The sequence below is a fragment of the Rana temporaria genome, chromosome 10, assembly GCF_905171775.1.
Source record: "Rana temporaria chromosome 10, aRanTem1.1, whole genome shotgun sequence".
Classification (NCBI taxonomy): Eukaryota; Metazoa; Chordata; class Amphibia; order Anura; family Ranidae; genus Rana; species Rana temporaria.
Window position 1 is genome coordinate 123,602,553 of NC_053498.1, and position 15,132 is coordinate 123,617,684.

A 15,132-nucleotide genomic window follows, 5' to 3' on the forward strand; every position below is an offset into this window, starting at 1 on the left:
GTCCTTCTTTTAATAAAGGCTACAATTTGTTCAGAGTGCGACTGTCCAGAAACAATTTTTGTTCCTGCTTTGCTAAGTGCGTTGTCTGCAACGGAGGATATTCATCTGCGTTCCCACCTGGAGTGGCTACTCCCTTTTCCAATGTTTAGGATCTGACAGGTTCATATTAAATAGAAACTCAGTACGAGATTATTTTTATTTTTTTATTATAGTTTAGAACAGAATAAGGGAGGATTAGAACATCTATCAATTTCTTATTGCTTTCTGTATCACTGATGAGTTGTCAGAAAGTGAGACATAAAAGTGCAGAAAGTGAGAAGAAATTCAACCGCTGACAGCTGTCACAAGAACAGCAGGTGAGGAAAAATCTCCCAGTGGGCACATCTGTCCTAGTGATGTATGTCAAAGCCACAATTTAGCGCCACTTTAGCTTATGTTCCTGCTGTGTCACTGGAACAGGAAGTTAAGTTAAATTCAGACAGCAAAAAAAGGTAAAGCCTAAAAAAGAGAATTCCAGAGAAATTATTTCTTTGCAGATCAAATTATTTGTTGTTTGCATTAAATAATAAAAAAAAAAGCATAAATGCATTCTTGGAGATTCAAAAAAACCCCTTTCTTTAGGACTTATAATGTAGGTACAATCTGGATAGTGATGGATGTGATTAACAGAAAAATTGTAAATTCAAAAGTGTGCTTCCAGTCACTGGCTTGACTTTGAAGTAGCACAAAATGTTTCCGATGAAAAAACATCCATCCCCATCCAGATCATAACTCTGCAAAAAGTCCTGATAATGGGGTCTTTTGTAACACCTGAAACATGGTAGTTCTTAACCGACTACAGACAGCAAATCAAATTAGAAATAATTTTGTTATCTCTTCCTTATAACCCTACTTTAATAACCTTGATTTGGTTCTTGTATAACAGAAAACAAGTCTGTGGAAACAACTACAAGAGCGATACAGTGGTGCTAACAGAAGGGATACCCCTCCCTATAAAATAAACATTTGGGTTGTAGTCATCCCCTTCAAAGCAGTGCAGTTTCTGCATTTAGGTGTCAATTTATGTGTTATCTTTTACCCATTTGACGTTACGTTTGGCCCGGAAACGGCTTTTTTTCCTTTATTATATGTAGGTTTGTGCATTTGTTTTTACGTGGTATGAAAAATACAACAGAAACAAATAAACAGGTTACTAAAATAATAATTTTTACTCGCCCCGAACACTGTCTTAGGACAGTGGTCTCCAAACAGCACCCCGAGGAGTGGATTTGCTCCCTTTGCTAGCCTTTTGCTAGCCTTTATCCAGCCCTTGGGGCACTATTCCTCACACTGACACTCACACTGGGGCCCCATTTTTTCCACCGACACCAGAAGTGGGGCATAATTCCTGCCACAGACACTAATGATAGGGCATTATTGCTCCCACAATTATTAATGATGGGGAACTATTCCTCCTACTGACACCAATAATGAGGCACTATTCCTCCCACTGATATGGGGCACTGTTTCTTCCACTGATACCAGTGCTGGGGTGATATTCCTTACACGGTGTAACAATAATCAACCTCCTCTAAATTGATGAACTGGCCCTTTGTTTAAAAAGTTTGGAGACCTTTGTCTTAGGGCAACAAACCTATGTGCCTGGCAAGGCAAGGAAAGCTCTGTCACATGCATGGTTGTCTCTCGGTATGTTACTTTGATTCCCACCTTGCACTGTGACATGCTGGCAGCAATGCTGATGGGGGGGGGGGGGGGGTACAGACAAAACTCCTGTACCAGGCCTGGCCAAGCCACGTTTGGCTTGGAAGCCGGAGGAGTCTGGGAGTAGCAGTTCTAATTCCACCCTTGATAATTGTAGGCAATAAGCTGCTGGATCAGGAGCAACAAGGGCTGAGAGCTGACTGAGGAAAGAGCTTGGGATGTGATGAAGCATTTATATCCCAGCATATCCTTTCTCTGTATGGAATGTTCCTGACAACTCTTGTTGTGTTGAGTGCAGAAAGGTAAATTCAATGAATAGTTCAACAGATTAACACTTTCACTCTTAGCTGATCCCTGTGACCATATAGCTATGGGGGGTGGGTGGGGGGACAGTGCTTGTCTGGTAGACTGTACTGGGCCCTGTCAGGTAGCCCCATGATTTGTAATGGAAACCCTCAATGGGACATTAAGGGTAATGTGAGTTTTGGTTTTGAGCTGTTTTTTTTCTAAGGGGTATATGGAAGCACAATTTTGACATGTAAAGGTATCTACCGGCACATTATATCAACTGAAGTTTAATCCAAGAAAAACAAGATCTAAATCTGTTCACAGTCTGACAGAACAAAATGTTCAGATATACTGCTCCTGATCATATAAAGTTGCCTTGAATTGCAGAGCTTTATCCCTGAGAAAATTACTTCCCCTAAATACTTGGATAATGAAGATATAACAGAGATGAGGACAATGAGCGCAGCGGCAGCTCCCCCCACCCCTGCGCTGATGTGCAGCCCAGAGCGGCCCTCTCAGCAGCAGCAAACTTTAGCACACAGCTTGTGAAAATGCTGACCTTGGTGTATGTGGCCCCGTTCAGCACATCGCTATCCTTCATCCAGATTATGGTCGCTGCTGGTTTTGCGTTGTCCGCATGACAGCTTAAATTCAGCGGGTCTCCGGCACGTAGGCTTATTATCGGACCACCAATAATTACCGGATCATCAGGGGGAACTGTTGGGAAAACAAAAAGGAGACGTGTCATGTCAATATTGAACTTAATAAAGTCCCTGTTTTATTATTGAGGTTAAAAAAGAAATTCTGCAGTTGCCTGGTAAGGAAATTTCATAAGCCTGTATGACGTTTGTTCCTAATGATGTAACTGTATGTCAGCAGCAATGTTCTTGTGACTTTTGGGCCTAAAGCCTGGTACACACTATTATTATTTTTTTCGTTTAACCCAGGTGGACAGCCCGCCCCCCTCCCTCGCCAGAACATTCTGATGAGTGCTCTCTGCCATTGGTTGAGAACAATTGGGAGATATGTGTGTGGGGCTTAAAGTGGAAGTAAACCCTTCAATTTGATAGTTACAAAAACAGTTAACATACCCAGCATGCCGGAAATGCTAGCTGTCACATTTGTTTGTTCTCTCAACCAAACTGCCAAACCATCCAATGGCTGGCTTCATAACAGGTCACATGTACAGCATCATGGCAGTTGCAGATTAAACAGCGGTCAAGATGGCAGCTTCCTTGGCTGAAAACGATAGGAGGGTTTACTTCCACTTTAAGTAACCGCTGGAATTGAGTCCACATATAAGTGGCTAATGTGGGTCTTGCAGATCATAGGAACTTAAAAAAAAGAAGAAGACAAAGGAAGAAGTGGGGGAAGAAGTAATTTTTTTGAAGTGTGGGAAGAAGACATTTTTAAGGACTTGTCAAAAACTGTCTCATGTCATTTGTCACACTACACAACTTTTTTTGGTGAATGGGTAGGGATACAATGTACCCCATACTCATTCACATAGGCGGGGGCCAGGATCCGGGGGACCCCTTGTTAAAAGGGCTTCTGGATTCTGATACCCCCCCTGCTCGAAGACCCCTACAACACCCGGAGGGTCTGGTATTGTTTTTGGGGGGCCCTACGCCGTTTTTTTCTCAGGATTTTTTTTACGCCTGCACATCTTTTTTAATTTATATTTAGATGTCAGGATGCGGGTCCATTGAAGTCTATTACATGCAAAAGGCTGCATGCTGCAGAATAAAAATCCCTGACCCTTTCCAAAAATGCAGAGGCACAAACATGCATTTATATGAACGTGGTCCATGGGAACCCATCTTAAAAATAATGTGCTGTGTTACTACAAAAAGCATAAAAAAAACACATTAGTGTGAATGGAGCCTAAGAGTGTACTCCGAGGAATAAAATTTAAGCAAGAAAGTAGCAATGCCTTCAGTTACTTGCATGAAGAAAGAGATAGACACTAGAGTGCTTTGGTCACCATTTGTTGCAGATGACTAAAAGCTGCTTTATTAAGAACTTTGTGAATCCAGTACATAGTGTTCATTCCTTTGATAGTTCATCTATTCATCAAGCCCTAATTAATGGGGCCACCATGGAACCCCAAAACATGCTGGCAATGTACAAGCACTCTGCTTTAACTTTTTATCGAAATACATTTATTTTGGACTTTGGCAACAGTTTTCATGGGAAGCTACACCAGTCTAAGCCAAGTTGGCAGAACCTGTCTTTTTACCCTCCAAAAATATCTCTGCAAAGCTAGGATAGTTTTTTACACTAAACAACTGCCATCTAAATGGTTGCTAGAGGCAACACAAACACTTCCAATTTTTTCCAGAGGCTTTGCAGTAAATTGCCCCTAGAGAAGGTAAGACATCTGGTACCAGCAGCTAACTATAACAATTCCCCTTGTATGTAAGGGAAAACAGCCAATTTATTCAGCAAGCCTTTCAATTAATGAGAATATTATGACAGCTATAATAACAGATTAGAAATTCGAATTTCAAGGCTTTGACGTGAAAACAATTCAAGCTATAGAATTGCTAATGTTAAAATTTTTCAATCAAATTTTATTTGACCATAAAATGTTGCAACACATATTTTATTGTGGTTTCAGATCTAAACAATCCAGATTCATTACTAATTGTATTTAATAATGTAATATACTTCGGCACTAACATATTATTAGTGTAAAAAATGTTTTAGCGCTGTTGGCTTCTCGATTCCGAAGTCCGCCACTCCTGAATTGAATAATACACTTAGATGTAATCTTTTCAGAAACATTTAGTGCTTTGTAGTTTCATGATTGAGTTTTTGATGAAAAGAATTTATGGTTTATACGATGTACGAATAAACTTCGATCGTTATGTTTTCATGACAAAATAGAAAAGGTCAAAAGACGCATTTAAGTCCATTCACCTTTTGCACATTACACAGACACAAATAATTTTTTTTTATAAAGATGAGGGGTCGGTAGAAACCTTTGCTTTATACAATATATAGACTAAGAACAGACACAGGTCCATCAAGTTAATCCTTTCATGAATTCCAGTAGTGTCGGCCCCTGAAAGGTGAAATAAACACCATTTATATGCCAATTACCATAGGTGTACGCAGCCTATTGCATTAGCTTGTGCACTCCAAAACTCCAACACATATATGTGCGTGTGCATGTGTGTATATATACTGACGTGTCAGTAGAGCGGTGGGCGGTGTCAGTAGGGCAGTGGATGGTGTCTGTAGTTTTTATCTTTGTTATTTCATTTTTTACAATTTTATTTTACACATTATATTTCACAATCTCTTTTGGGGGCTTTGGTGAAATATCAGGGGTTTAAACAGGGGTAATCTGCACCACCCAGGGTGATTAGGGTGTGCACCCTGTGCGCACACCTATGCTAATTACACAGATCCAAAGGTGCAAATTAGGAAGCACTTTCCTTTCTGGTACCAAGCGTAACAGATTCCAGAGATCAAAAAAAATGTTAAATACTAGACTTCACTATTTAGAACTATAGGCATGGTTAGGTCCAAAGAAGCAAACCGTTTATACAGTTGTATATTTTGCATTTATACATCTATATATTACTGACGTATTGTGCAGTGCTGTACAAAGAATACTGAGCTTTTCACATTGGTCTCTGCATAGAGAAGCTTACTGTCTAATGTCCCACCACAAGTCACACACTATTATTATGCAATAATATAGCTCTGACATATTCCGCAGTGCTGTACAATGAATACTGAACCATTTACTTTAGTCATTGAACTAGGGGAGCTTACGATCTTATGTCCCCACCACAGTCACGCACAATTACTATACATTTACTGTATATAGCTGACATATTCCGCAGTGATGTACAGTACAGAGAACACCGAACCACGTACATTAGTCTCTGTACAAGAGAATGTCCCCACCACAGTCACACTTTATTATTATACTTTTATATATCTCTGACATACTGTATTCTGCACAACTGTACAAAGAAGACTGAACCATTCACATAGTCTTTGCACCAGAGGAGCTTACACTCTAATGTCCCCACCTCAGTCACACACTGTTATGTTTAGTTTATATAGCTCTGAGATATGTTGCAGTGCTGTACAGAGAACACCGAGCCAGTCACATCAGTCTGAGCACCAGAAGAGCTTACACTTTAATTTACTATCACAGTTATTGTTGTACATTTATAGAGCCCTAATGGTTGCATTGGTGTGTTGCAGTGACTGCAGGATACCCAAAAACATACAATCCTTTCTTGATACGATCTCCCCATGACAACAAGTATTTCATAGCAAATCAGCTTTTAATTTACCGGACTCGGTTGCAGTGGGTTCTCGCACAGTCCTCCTGCCTACGGCCCTTTCCTCCTTCTCAAGGAATAACTTTACTTGTTTTGTAAACGCACACATCCCCAGTCTCCCAAGGCCCCCCAGCACCGCCACAAGATACAAGGTTTATTAAATAATCCTCATTAGCAGGAAAATTGGGTTACAATGATTAATGCTGCAGTGGTTCTTTTGAGTGACAAAACTAGGTAATCCATTAATTAGACAAATTCTGGAAGAGAGAAAACACGTGTTCATCTGGATGGAAAAGGTTTCAAGCCTTTCCTGTGATATGTGACCACTATGGATTTAGAAAATTAGAACGCAACTCATTAAAGCTCACCAAATCTTGTTTGTTGATTAGCATTTATGTGCTCTGATAAATAATCCCCTCTAAATATAGCGTGGGTCTTGGAGTATTAGACACGGCGTCATCAAAAATGTGACTGATCTAAAAGTCATACAAATAAAGAAAAACATGTTGGCAAGTGAAAGTTCAGAGAAATATCAAAAGGGGGCTATTTTAAGAATGGTTCTTAAATGAAATAATTGAGTACTTAACCCTGGGTAAATTTGATTTAAATTAAGTCAATTTTGATCACAATTTAAATCATTATTTAAATCACTAGTAAAGGGGCTTGATTTAAATCATAATTTTTAAAGCGCAACTGTCATCTCTGTCCTGCAGCGACTCCTCTTCTGACCCGCTGTTCACTCACTGACAGTCCCATTCACTTTAATGGGCCTGCTGGTGATGTGGCAGTGACACAACAAGGTGAGGGACGTGGCGGCAGCAGGTGAGTGGATGCCCGCTAACAGACGCTGCCATGATGGATCTGAAATGACGGGTGATCTTTAAATGTCAAACTGGGTCTCTTTTTACAGCCTGTGGCCATTTTGCTCCTCAAGGGAGGAATAAAGCACTTCAAGCTGTGTGCAGAAAGATTACAAGGTTTATAAGCTGCTTACAAGGTTTCACTTTCATTTTTACTGCTTGCCCTTCCTCCACACACTTAGGGCCGGATTCAGGTAGGGGCGCGCATTGTTTCGGCGGAGCAGCGTATCGTATTTGCTCTACGCCGCCATAAGTCAGAGAGGCAAGTGCTGCATTCACAAAACACTTGCCTCCTAAGTTACGGTGGCGTAGCGTAAATGGGGCCGGGGGAAGCGCGCGTAATTCAAATGAGGATGAGGGGGCGTGTTTTATGTTAATTATTGGTGACCCGACGTGATTAACGTTTTTCCCGAACGGCGCATGCGCCGTCCGTGGAATTTCCCAGTGTGCTTTGCTACAAAGTACGCCGCAAGGACGTCATGGGTTTCGACGTGAACGTAAATTACGTCCAGCCCCATTCACGGACGAATTACGCAAACAACGTAACATTTTCAAATTTCAACGCGGGAACGACGGCCATACTTAACATTGGCTACGCCACCTAGGGGGCAGGTTTATCTTTACGCAGCGTATCTTTACTGCGACGGGCAAGCGTACGTTTGTGAATCAGCGTATCTAGTAATTTACATATTCTACGCCGAAATCAACGGAAGCGCCACCTAGTGGCCAGCGGGAAAATTGCACCCTAAGATACGATGGCGCAGCCCGTCGTATCTTAGCTAGGTTTAAGTGTATCTCAGTTTGAGCATCCCCTTAAACTTACGACGGGCTTAGATTCCGAGATACGCCGGCGTAACTCTTTGTGAATCCGGCCCTTAGAGCCTGGTACAGATGCATAAGTCTTCAAACAATCATACAGTTTGTTGTGTACATGGATTTGCAAAACAATGGGATAAAGGAATATTCCTGAACTGTATTATCTCATGGTTACTGTGAAATTGTGTGAATGCATCAATGCAGTACATGTTATCTCATCTTGCAGATCTTGTATTTATTGAATGAGTTTACCAAAAAATAAAATATTGCAGAATATACAGCCTCATGTTGCATAACTAAGCTCCATTTCATGCTGAATAAACACAATCATTAATAAATCATAAGAAAAAAAAAACGTTTTTCCAAAGAATTGGAAAAAAAACACTGCGCTAAACCAAAAAGAACGTAGATGCTGCCAGTACCAAAAAATTGTAGATACAAATTTAGAAAGAGTGTTATATTATGAGGTACGGCGCAAGAACAATATATGTGAGAAATTTGATAATGACAGCAAAAAATAAAAATAAATCAATATGAGTGAAAAAAATAATAATAATAATTATTTTTTTCACTAATTTTTTGGTGTCATCATCAAATTTCTCATGAATATATCATAAATAGAAAACTAACCTTACATAGATTTTTACTCCAAAGGCATTTTATTAAAATTAAAATTAATATTAATTTGATAAAAAAAATCTGATTTAAGCAAGAAAAAAAAATCTGGATTTTTTGATTTGTTGTAAAAAAAATATCTATTTTTATCTTCATTGACTGCCTAATACTGACTCAAATCAAATTAGAATGCAGGGGGAGGAAAATCTATTTACAGAGAGAGAAAAGTCCAGGAGGTGGAAGTAAAAATAGAGACAATAGTACTTTAGTACCTTTATAGTACTTATTGGGTGACTTTATTCTCCAACTGCCAGTAGTGGGTGCATTGATTTGTAAGGGCTTGTAATGGAAGTCATCTCTAGCAGTCTCATAACGCATCCCCAGTCTCCAACACTCTTCTGCAGCATATTTCCAACCTTCAACTATACCTACAACATGGTACCAGCCTCTTACCATCTCCAGCAGTGTATCAGTGGTCTCTGAAAATCCTCTGTAGTACTACATATAGGGAACAATATGTGGGCCCACCCTGGGGACATCTGGGGCTGCAGTTGAGGCCCTCTATATCTTTTAAGTGGACCATGTCTCAAAACAGTCACATATAAAGCATACAAAAGCATATTCAGTATGATTTTCGATTGTGAGAGGAAACTTGAAGACCCAGGAGGAAGTCCACACAGACTCAGAGGGAAGATACATGCCCCATGCAAGGACTTGGTGGGGGGTAAACCAGGATCTCAGCACTAAAAGGTGTGCTAATAATTTAACCTTTATGCAGGGCTGGGACAAGGGGTGGGCAGCTGCCCTGGGCAGTGTGGTGTCATGTGAGGTGGGAGGGCGCCACAAGGAGACTGGGGAGGGGGGAAGACTTGTGCTGGAAGGGGGAAATTTGGGGGCGGCAGGGGGGTAAGTATTGTTCTAGGAGGGAAAATTTGGGAGGGGGAATGCTAAGGTGGGGGGAGAAGGGGGATTTGCATTGGGAGGAGGGACGGTGGCGGGAGAAGTTTTGTGCTAGAAGAGGGGAATTTGTACTGGGAGGGGGGGTTGAAGTGGGTGCGGGATGTGTGCTAAGAGGGAAAATTTAAGGGGTGGAGGATTGAACTTTTTCTTCTGGTGGGGGGAGGGGGGGCAAAGATTTGTGCTAAAAAGGGGGATTTCAGCAGGGGGTGGATTTGTACTGGGACGGGGTATTTATGCTTAGGGGGCAGGCATAGGGATTAGTGCTTAGTGTTTTTGTTTTTTTTGGGGAGGGGGGGGATTTTTTGCGGACACATAATGCTCATACATCTTGGGGGGGGGGGGTGCTGTTTGATATGTTCGCCCTGAGCTCTAGGCGAGCTTGTCCGGGCACTGCCTCCAGGATTCACATTTTAGGTGGTCATAGACTGCACAATAGTTACACCTGATGCTCCTGTCTTTATCTGGTGTCAGAGTTCTAGCACACGTCTTCTGCTTAGCGAAATCTAGACATTATTCTACTGGAAATGAGCGCTGCAAGACAATTCCAGGCAGAAGTCAAATGTCAGTCTTGTTCTGCCTTTACTCCAATCACACAGACGGCCTTTGTGTTGCTATAAGAAACACTTTGCCCCTTCGGCCATGTACTTAGAAGTAAACAAAACAACTTCTGCAGCTTGTACTCTGACCCCTGTGCAGACTTCGGGGGGAGCTAGTGGGTTACAGAAGCAGGGGGATAAGGATCCTGCAATAACTGTCTACAGGCTACTCGTTCACATGGTTGAAAAGAAGCAAACTGAATATTTGTGGCTGTTTTAGAAATTCATATCCGACACAGAAAGGCAGTTTTACAGTTACAGGAGCTTGCAAGTTGCTTGTATAGCAGTTATATATGTGACTCCAATTAATAACGCAGCTAGAGATTTCCTTGACACGTGAAGCCGACCATCTGCTTCCCAGAAACTATGCTGAATGTCATAAAACTCCAATTCTGTATGTAAATAGATTTCACCTTGCCGGTACATTATTTATGTTTAATAATTGTATTCTGATTTATACAAACAAACATTACAGCGGCCACATTAGCCCCGCTGTGCTGCTGCCTCAGATCTGGAGGATACGCGGCTCTGTTTACAATCAGATTGCCGCGTGATTTGTCATAGCATAGTTTTCTTATATTAATTTCTTATATCAATATATTAATATTTTGCATTATATAGGCGATTATACAAAATAGTCATAACCAGGAGCCTCTAGTCTAGACTAAAAACAGAAATATTTTGCTCCTACACACAATCCTATTTTGGGAGATTAAAGGCTGTTTAACTATTTCAGTCAGCCCCCCCCCCCCCCCAGGAAGATTTACCCTTCCTGACCAAGCCTTTTTTGTGATACACCCCTTGCGTCATTTTAACTGACAATTGCGCGGTCATGCATTGCTGTCAGGGGCGGACTCGGCCATGCCACTAGGGGGCCCCATCAGGGTTGCCAGGCTCAGTAAAACCAGGGACAGTATGTAAAAATTGGTGTTGTTTTACATCTGTCCCTGATATGTCCGATACCGACATGCTTTTGAGGTAAAAATCCTGAGATTTTGGCGTGGTGGCCATCTATAAGCCCGGGAGCCCCATAATCTTCTATTGCCCGGGGGGCCTCATGAGTTGTCAGTCCGCCCCAGGTTGCTGTACCCAATAAAAAATGTATGTTCTTTTTTCCCCCACAAATAGAGCTTTCTTTTGGTGGTATTTGATCACCTCTGCGTTTTTTTTCCCCGCTATAAACAAAAAAAGAGCGACAAAAAACAAACTTTTTTACTTTCGGTTATAAAACATTTAAACAAAATGTATTCATCAGTTTAGGCCGATATGTATTCTGCTACATATTTTTGGTAAAAAAAAAATCACAATAAGCGTACAGTATATTGGTTTGAGCAAAAGTTATCACGTTATCGCATCTACAAATTAGGGGATAGATTTATGGCATTTTTTTTTTTTACTACTACTATCGGACACGCAAGAGCCCTTTTACACTGAGAGCACTGGGGCGTTGGCGGTAAAGTGCCGCTAATCGCTTTGCCTTAGTTTTTTAAGCGCTTTTCGGCCTCTAGCGGGGGACTTTTGACCCCCTCTAGCGGGCGAATAAAGGGTTAAAAGCACCCGCTAAGCACCACTGTCGAATCGCTTTGGTGTTGCTGCTCCTAAAGCGCCTCAAAGAAGCTGCTTCCAGGACTTTTTTGTATGTCCTGCCAGCGCAGCGCCCAAGTGTGAAAGCATTCAGGCTTTTACACTGGGATTGCAGATGAGGCATTTTTCAGGTGCTTTAAATGCGCTAATTTTAGCTCTAAAGCGCCTATTCCATTGTGAAAGGGGTCTATCTGACATTTGTTACACTTTTTTGGGAACCAGTGACATTATTACAGTAATCAGTGCTAAAATATGCATGGTTATTGTACTAATGACACTGGCAGGAAAGGGGTTAACATCAAGGGCGATCAAGGGGTTAAATGTGTTCCCTGCAGGGGTTTTCCAACAGAATGGAGGATTGTGTGACTGGGGAAACACACAGATCCGTCTTTCTGCATAGCAGGATCTGTGTGATCTCCCCTGTCGGAACAGAGATCTGCCTTATTTACACAGGCATATCCCCGTTCTGTCACTGCGGAGAACAATCGCAGACTGACAGCGGACATCAAGTCCGCTGGACCTGCTGATTTCTTCCCCGCTGGCCAATGGGAGTGAGTGCGCGCCCACAAAAGCGAGTTCCCACATATAGCTACGGAGATTTGCAGGAACGAGCCGCATTATAATGACAGCGGCTGGTCGGAAGCGGTTAATGAAATATGCCCAGAATGACAGAAATAAACAGCATCTTACATTCATAAATGCATATTCTCTCCATAGCACAGGGATTAAAAGGGAGACCCAGCCATGGCTGCATACACCCTACTGGCATCTCTTTTCTTTGTGCCTGCTGTGCCTCTCCCAGCTGCCATCTACAGGCCTAAATATAGAATGCAGCAGCGGCACAAATATACTGTATGTCTGCTCTTTTACTGGAAGGCAAAAATATAAATTCTACTCCTGAACAGAGCCAGAGTGAAAAGATTCTTCCCGGCCCTTTGTGGCAATTTGGGCCTCGATTTGTAGTTCCTGCTTTTATGTTAGAGATTATTTTTAAAGCACGGACGAATACACAAAAGTAAAAAGACTGCGGGTTGATAAATGTAAAGGCTTTTGCCAACCGAGTACTTGGCAGCTTATGTGCTTTACTGAAAAAGAACACTTTTTGTGAATTACTTTCTGTATTAATAAAAAAGATGCAATTAGGACTCATAAATAACATTCAGTTTTCAGATATACCGTGTGTTCAGCATGTGCTTGTTTTATTAGAGCTGAACTATAGATAAAGCGCTATATACAAAGATTAACCCCTTAAGTTAGTTAGGTCAAATTCTCCCTGCCCCAAATCTGCATACCTCACAACTTTTTGAGGTGGGAATGAGGGACACTATATAGGCATAGGACACACCTCCTTAAAAGAAAAAAAAAACATTAGTTAAACTCACAAGTGCTTTTTTATTTACCGCTATTATTCCTGGATTTTGAAATTTACAAGTTAAAATTTGTATGAAAGGTTTAGCACTGGGAAACACTTTTTGAAAGATAAAAATAGTGCATTTTATATACAACTATATAGATCAGACCAAAATAAGGGACAAATGAGGAGGAAGAGGGACTTTTTTTCAAATGAGTGACCGTCCCTCGAAATCAGGGACAATTAGGAGCTATGAATGTGTGAATGGACAGTAATATGGGAAGCAGTTTGATGTAGTGGCAATAGTTCCCGCTATAGTTGTAGACAGGACATGATTTAAATACCAGTAACAGCTGCTGTGTGTGGACTTTCTATACATTTTAGACTTTCTATACACACATAATTTACAGGCTGGGCTATAGACATGTTATAGAGAATCTGTTATATTATGCAGGGGTTTAAATCTAAAGTGTGGCAATAGAAGTATACATTTTCAAAATATACCTCTGGACCCGATTTTGTTGTAAATACCGTACTATAAACTCCCATTAGAACGGGCTAACATTCCTCTAAACAAAATTGCTTAAACCTCAGAAACATGATGCTGGTACTGTTGATTTTGGTGACATTATAGGTCATGGTAAGGACTGGTAAGAAATTCCAGGGACTGTGGTTCTACCAGGAAGTGTTGGTGCAATGATGACTGTGAGCTTCCTTCACTCTTTTAGTGCTCACAAACCTGGAAACCCAAGTCACAAGAACTATAGGATTGTGTATTTTGGGTATACTCTTACATCACAGGTGTCAAACACAAGCCCTCCAGGCCATTTCATGTGGCCCTCAAACCTCTCCTGCAGCTGCAGGAGAGCTCCAGTCCTCCTCCAGACCCTGCACTTTCTGCTTTCAAACAATGCATCCAGCTTCTTCCCAGCAGCAGCAAAAGGAAAGGGGGTGCACTGTGATGTAAGGAAGAGTGGGGGACTCAACTTCTGATGGTGGGGTGACTCTTGACATCTAATGTAAAGGGGAGGGGATGCGCTGGACATCTAATCTTACAGATACAACCGGCCTTTTGAGGGCAATCATAATGCTGATGCGGCCCAAGATGAAATGGAGTGTGACACCCCTGCCTTACATGTTACACACATTGTATACTGAAGCTTCTCCTTCCAGCTGATGGGTTTTAGAATTATGAAATGGCAAAAGACTGAACGTGATGCGTTTTATTGCATTTTCTGGGTGTTCTCTTTCTGAGGGCGGATTTACTTTGAAACTGGAATTCCACTTTAACCCCTTCAGTACCGGTGCATTGTAAAATGGCGCCGGCAGGAACCCTCCCTCGTTCCGGGTGGACGTCATATGACGTCCTGTGTTCCCGGCGATCTAGGGCGCGGGCGTGCGCCCGCGGTAACGTTAGTGACCCGGCGCGGGTGCCCGGCGGCCGCGATTGCCGCCGGGCACCCGCGATTTCCGGTGATCACGGCAGGAGTGTGGATCTGTGTGTGTAAACACACAGATCCACCTCCTGTCAGCGGTGAGGAGACCAATGTGTGTTCCCAGTACAGAGAAACACACATCGGTCTCCTTCCCTTGTGAGTCCCCCTCCCCCCTACAGTTAGAACACACCTTAGGGAACATATTAACCCCTTCAGCGCCCCCTAGTGGTTAACCCCTTCCCTGCCAGTCACATTTACACAGTAATCAATGCATATTTATAGCACTAATCGCTGTATGAATGTAAATGGTCCCAAAAACGCGTCAAAAGTGTCCGATGTGTTCGCCGCAATGTCACGGTCACAATAAAAAAAATCGCAAATCGCCGCCAATACTAGTAAAAAAATAAATAAAATAAAAATGCCATAAGTCTATCACCTTTTTTGTAGACGCTATTACTTTTGCCCAAACCAATCAATATATGATTATTGCGATTGTTTTTTTACCAAAAATATGTAGAACAATACGTATCGGCCTAAACTGAGGAAATTTTTTTTATTTTTATTTTTTAAATTGTGATATTTATTAAATAAAAAAGTAAAAAATATTGTGTTTTTTAA

The 15,132-nt window shown here is 41.6% G+C and overlaps 1 protein-coding gene across 2 annotated transcripts in view; it reads right to left on the reverse strand.

Annotated features, from left to right (window-relative positions):
* The window catches only part of KIRREL3 (kirre like nephrin family adhesion molecule 3), a 1,042,107-nt gene that overhangs the window by 210,805 nt on the left and 816,170 nt on the right, over positions 1–15,132 (reverse strand). For both annotated transcript variants that reach the window (XM_040326200.1, XM_040326201.1), the window contains exon 5: positions 2,549–2,706. In XM_040326200.1, coding sequence (XP_040182134.1) covers positions 2,549–2,706 — 158 coding nt within the window. The remainder of the gene's footprint in view (positions 1–2,548; positions 2,707–15,132) is intronic.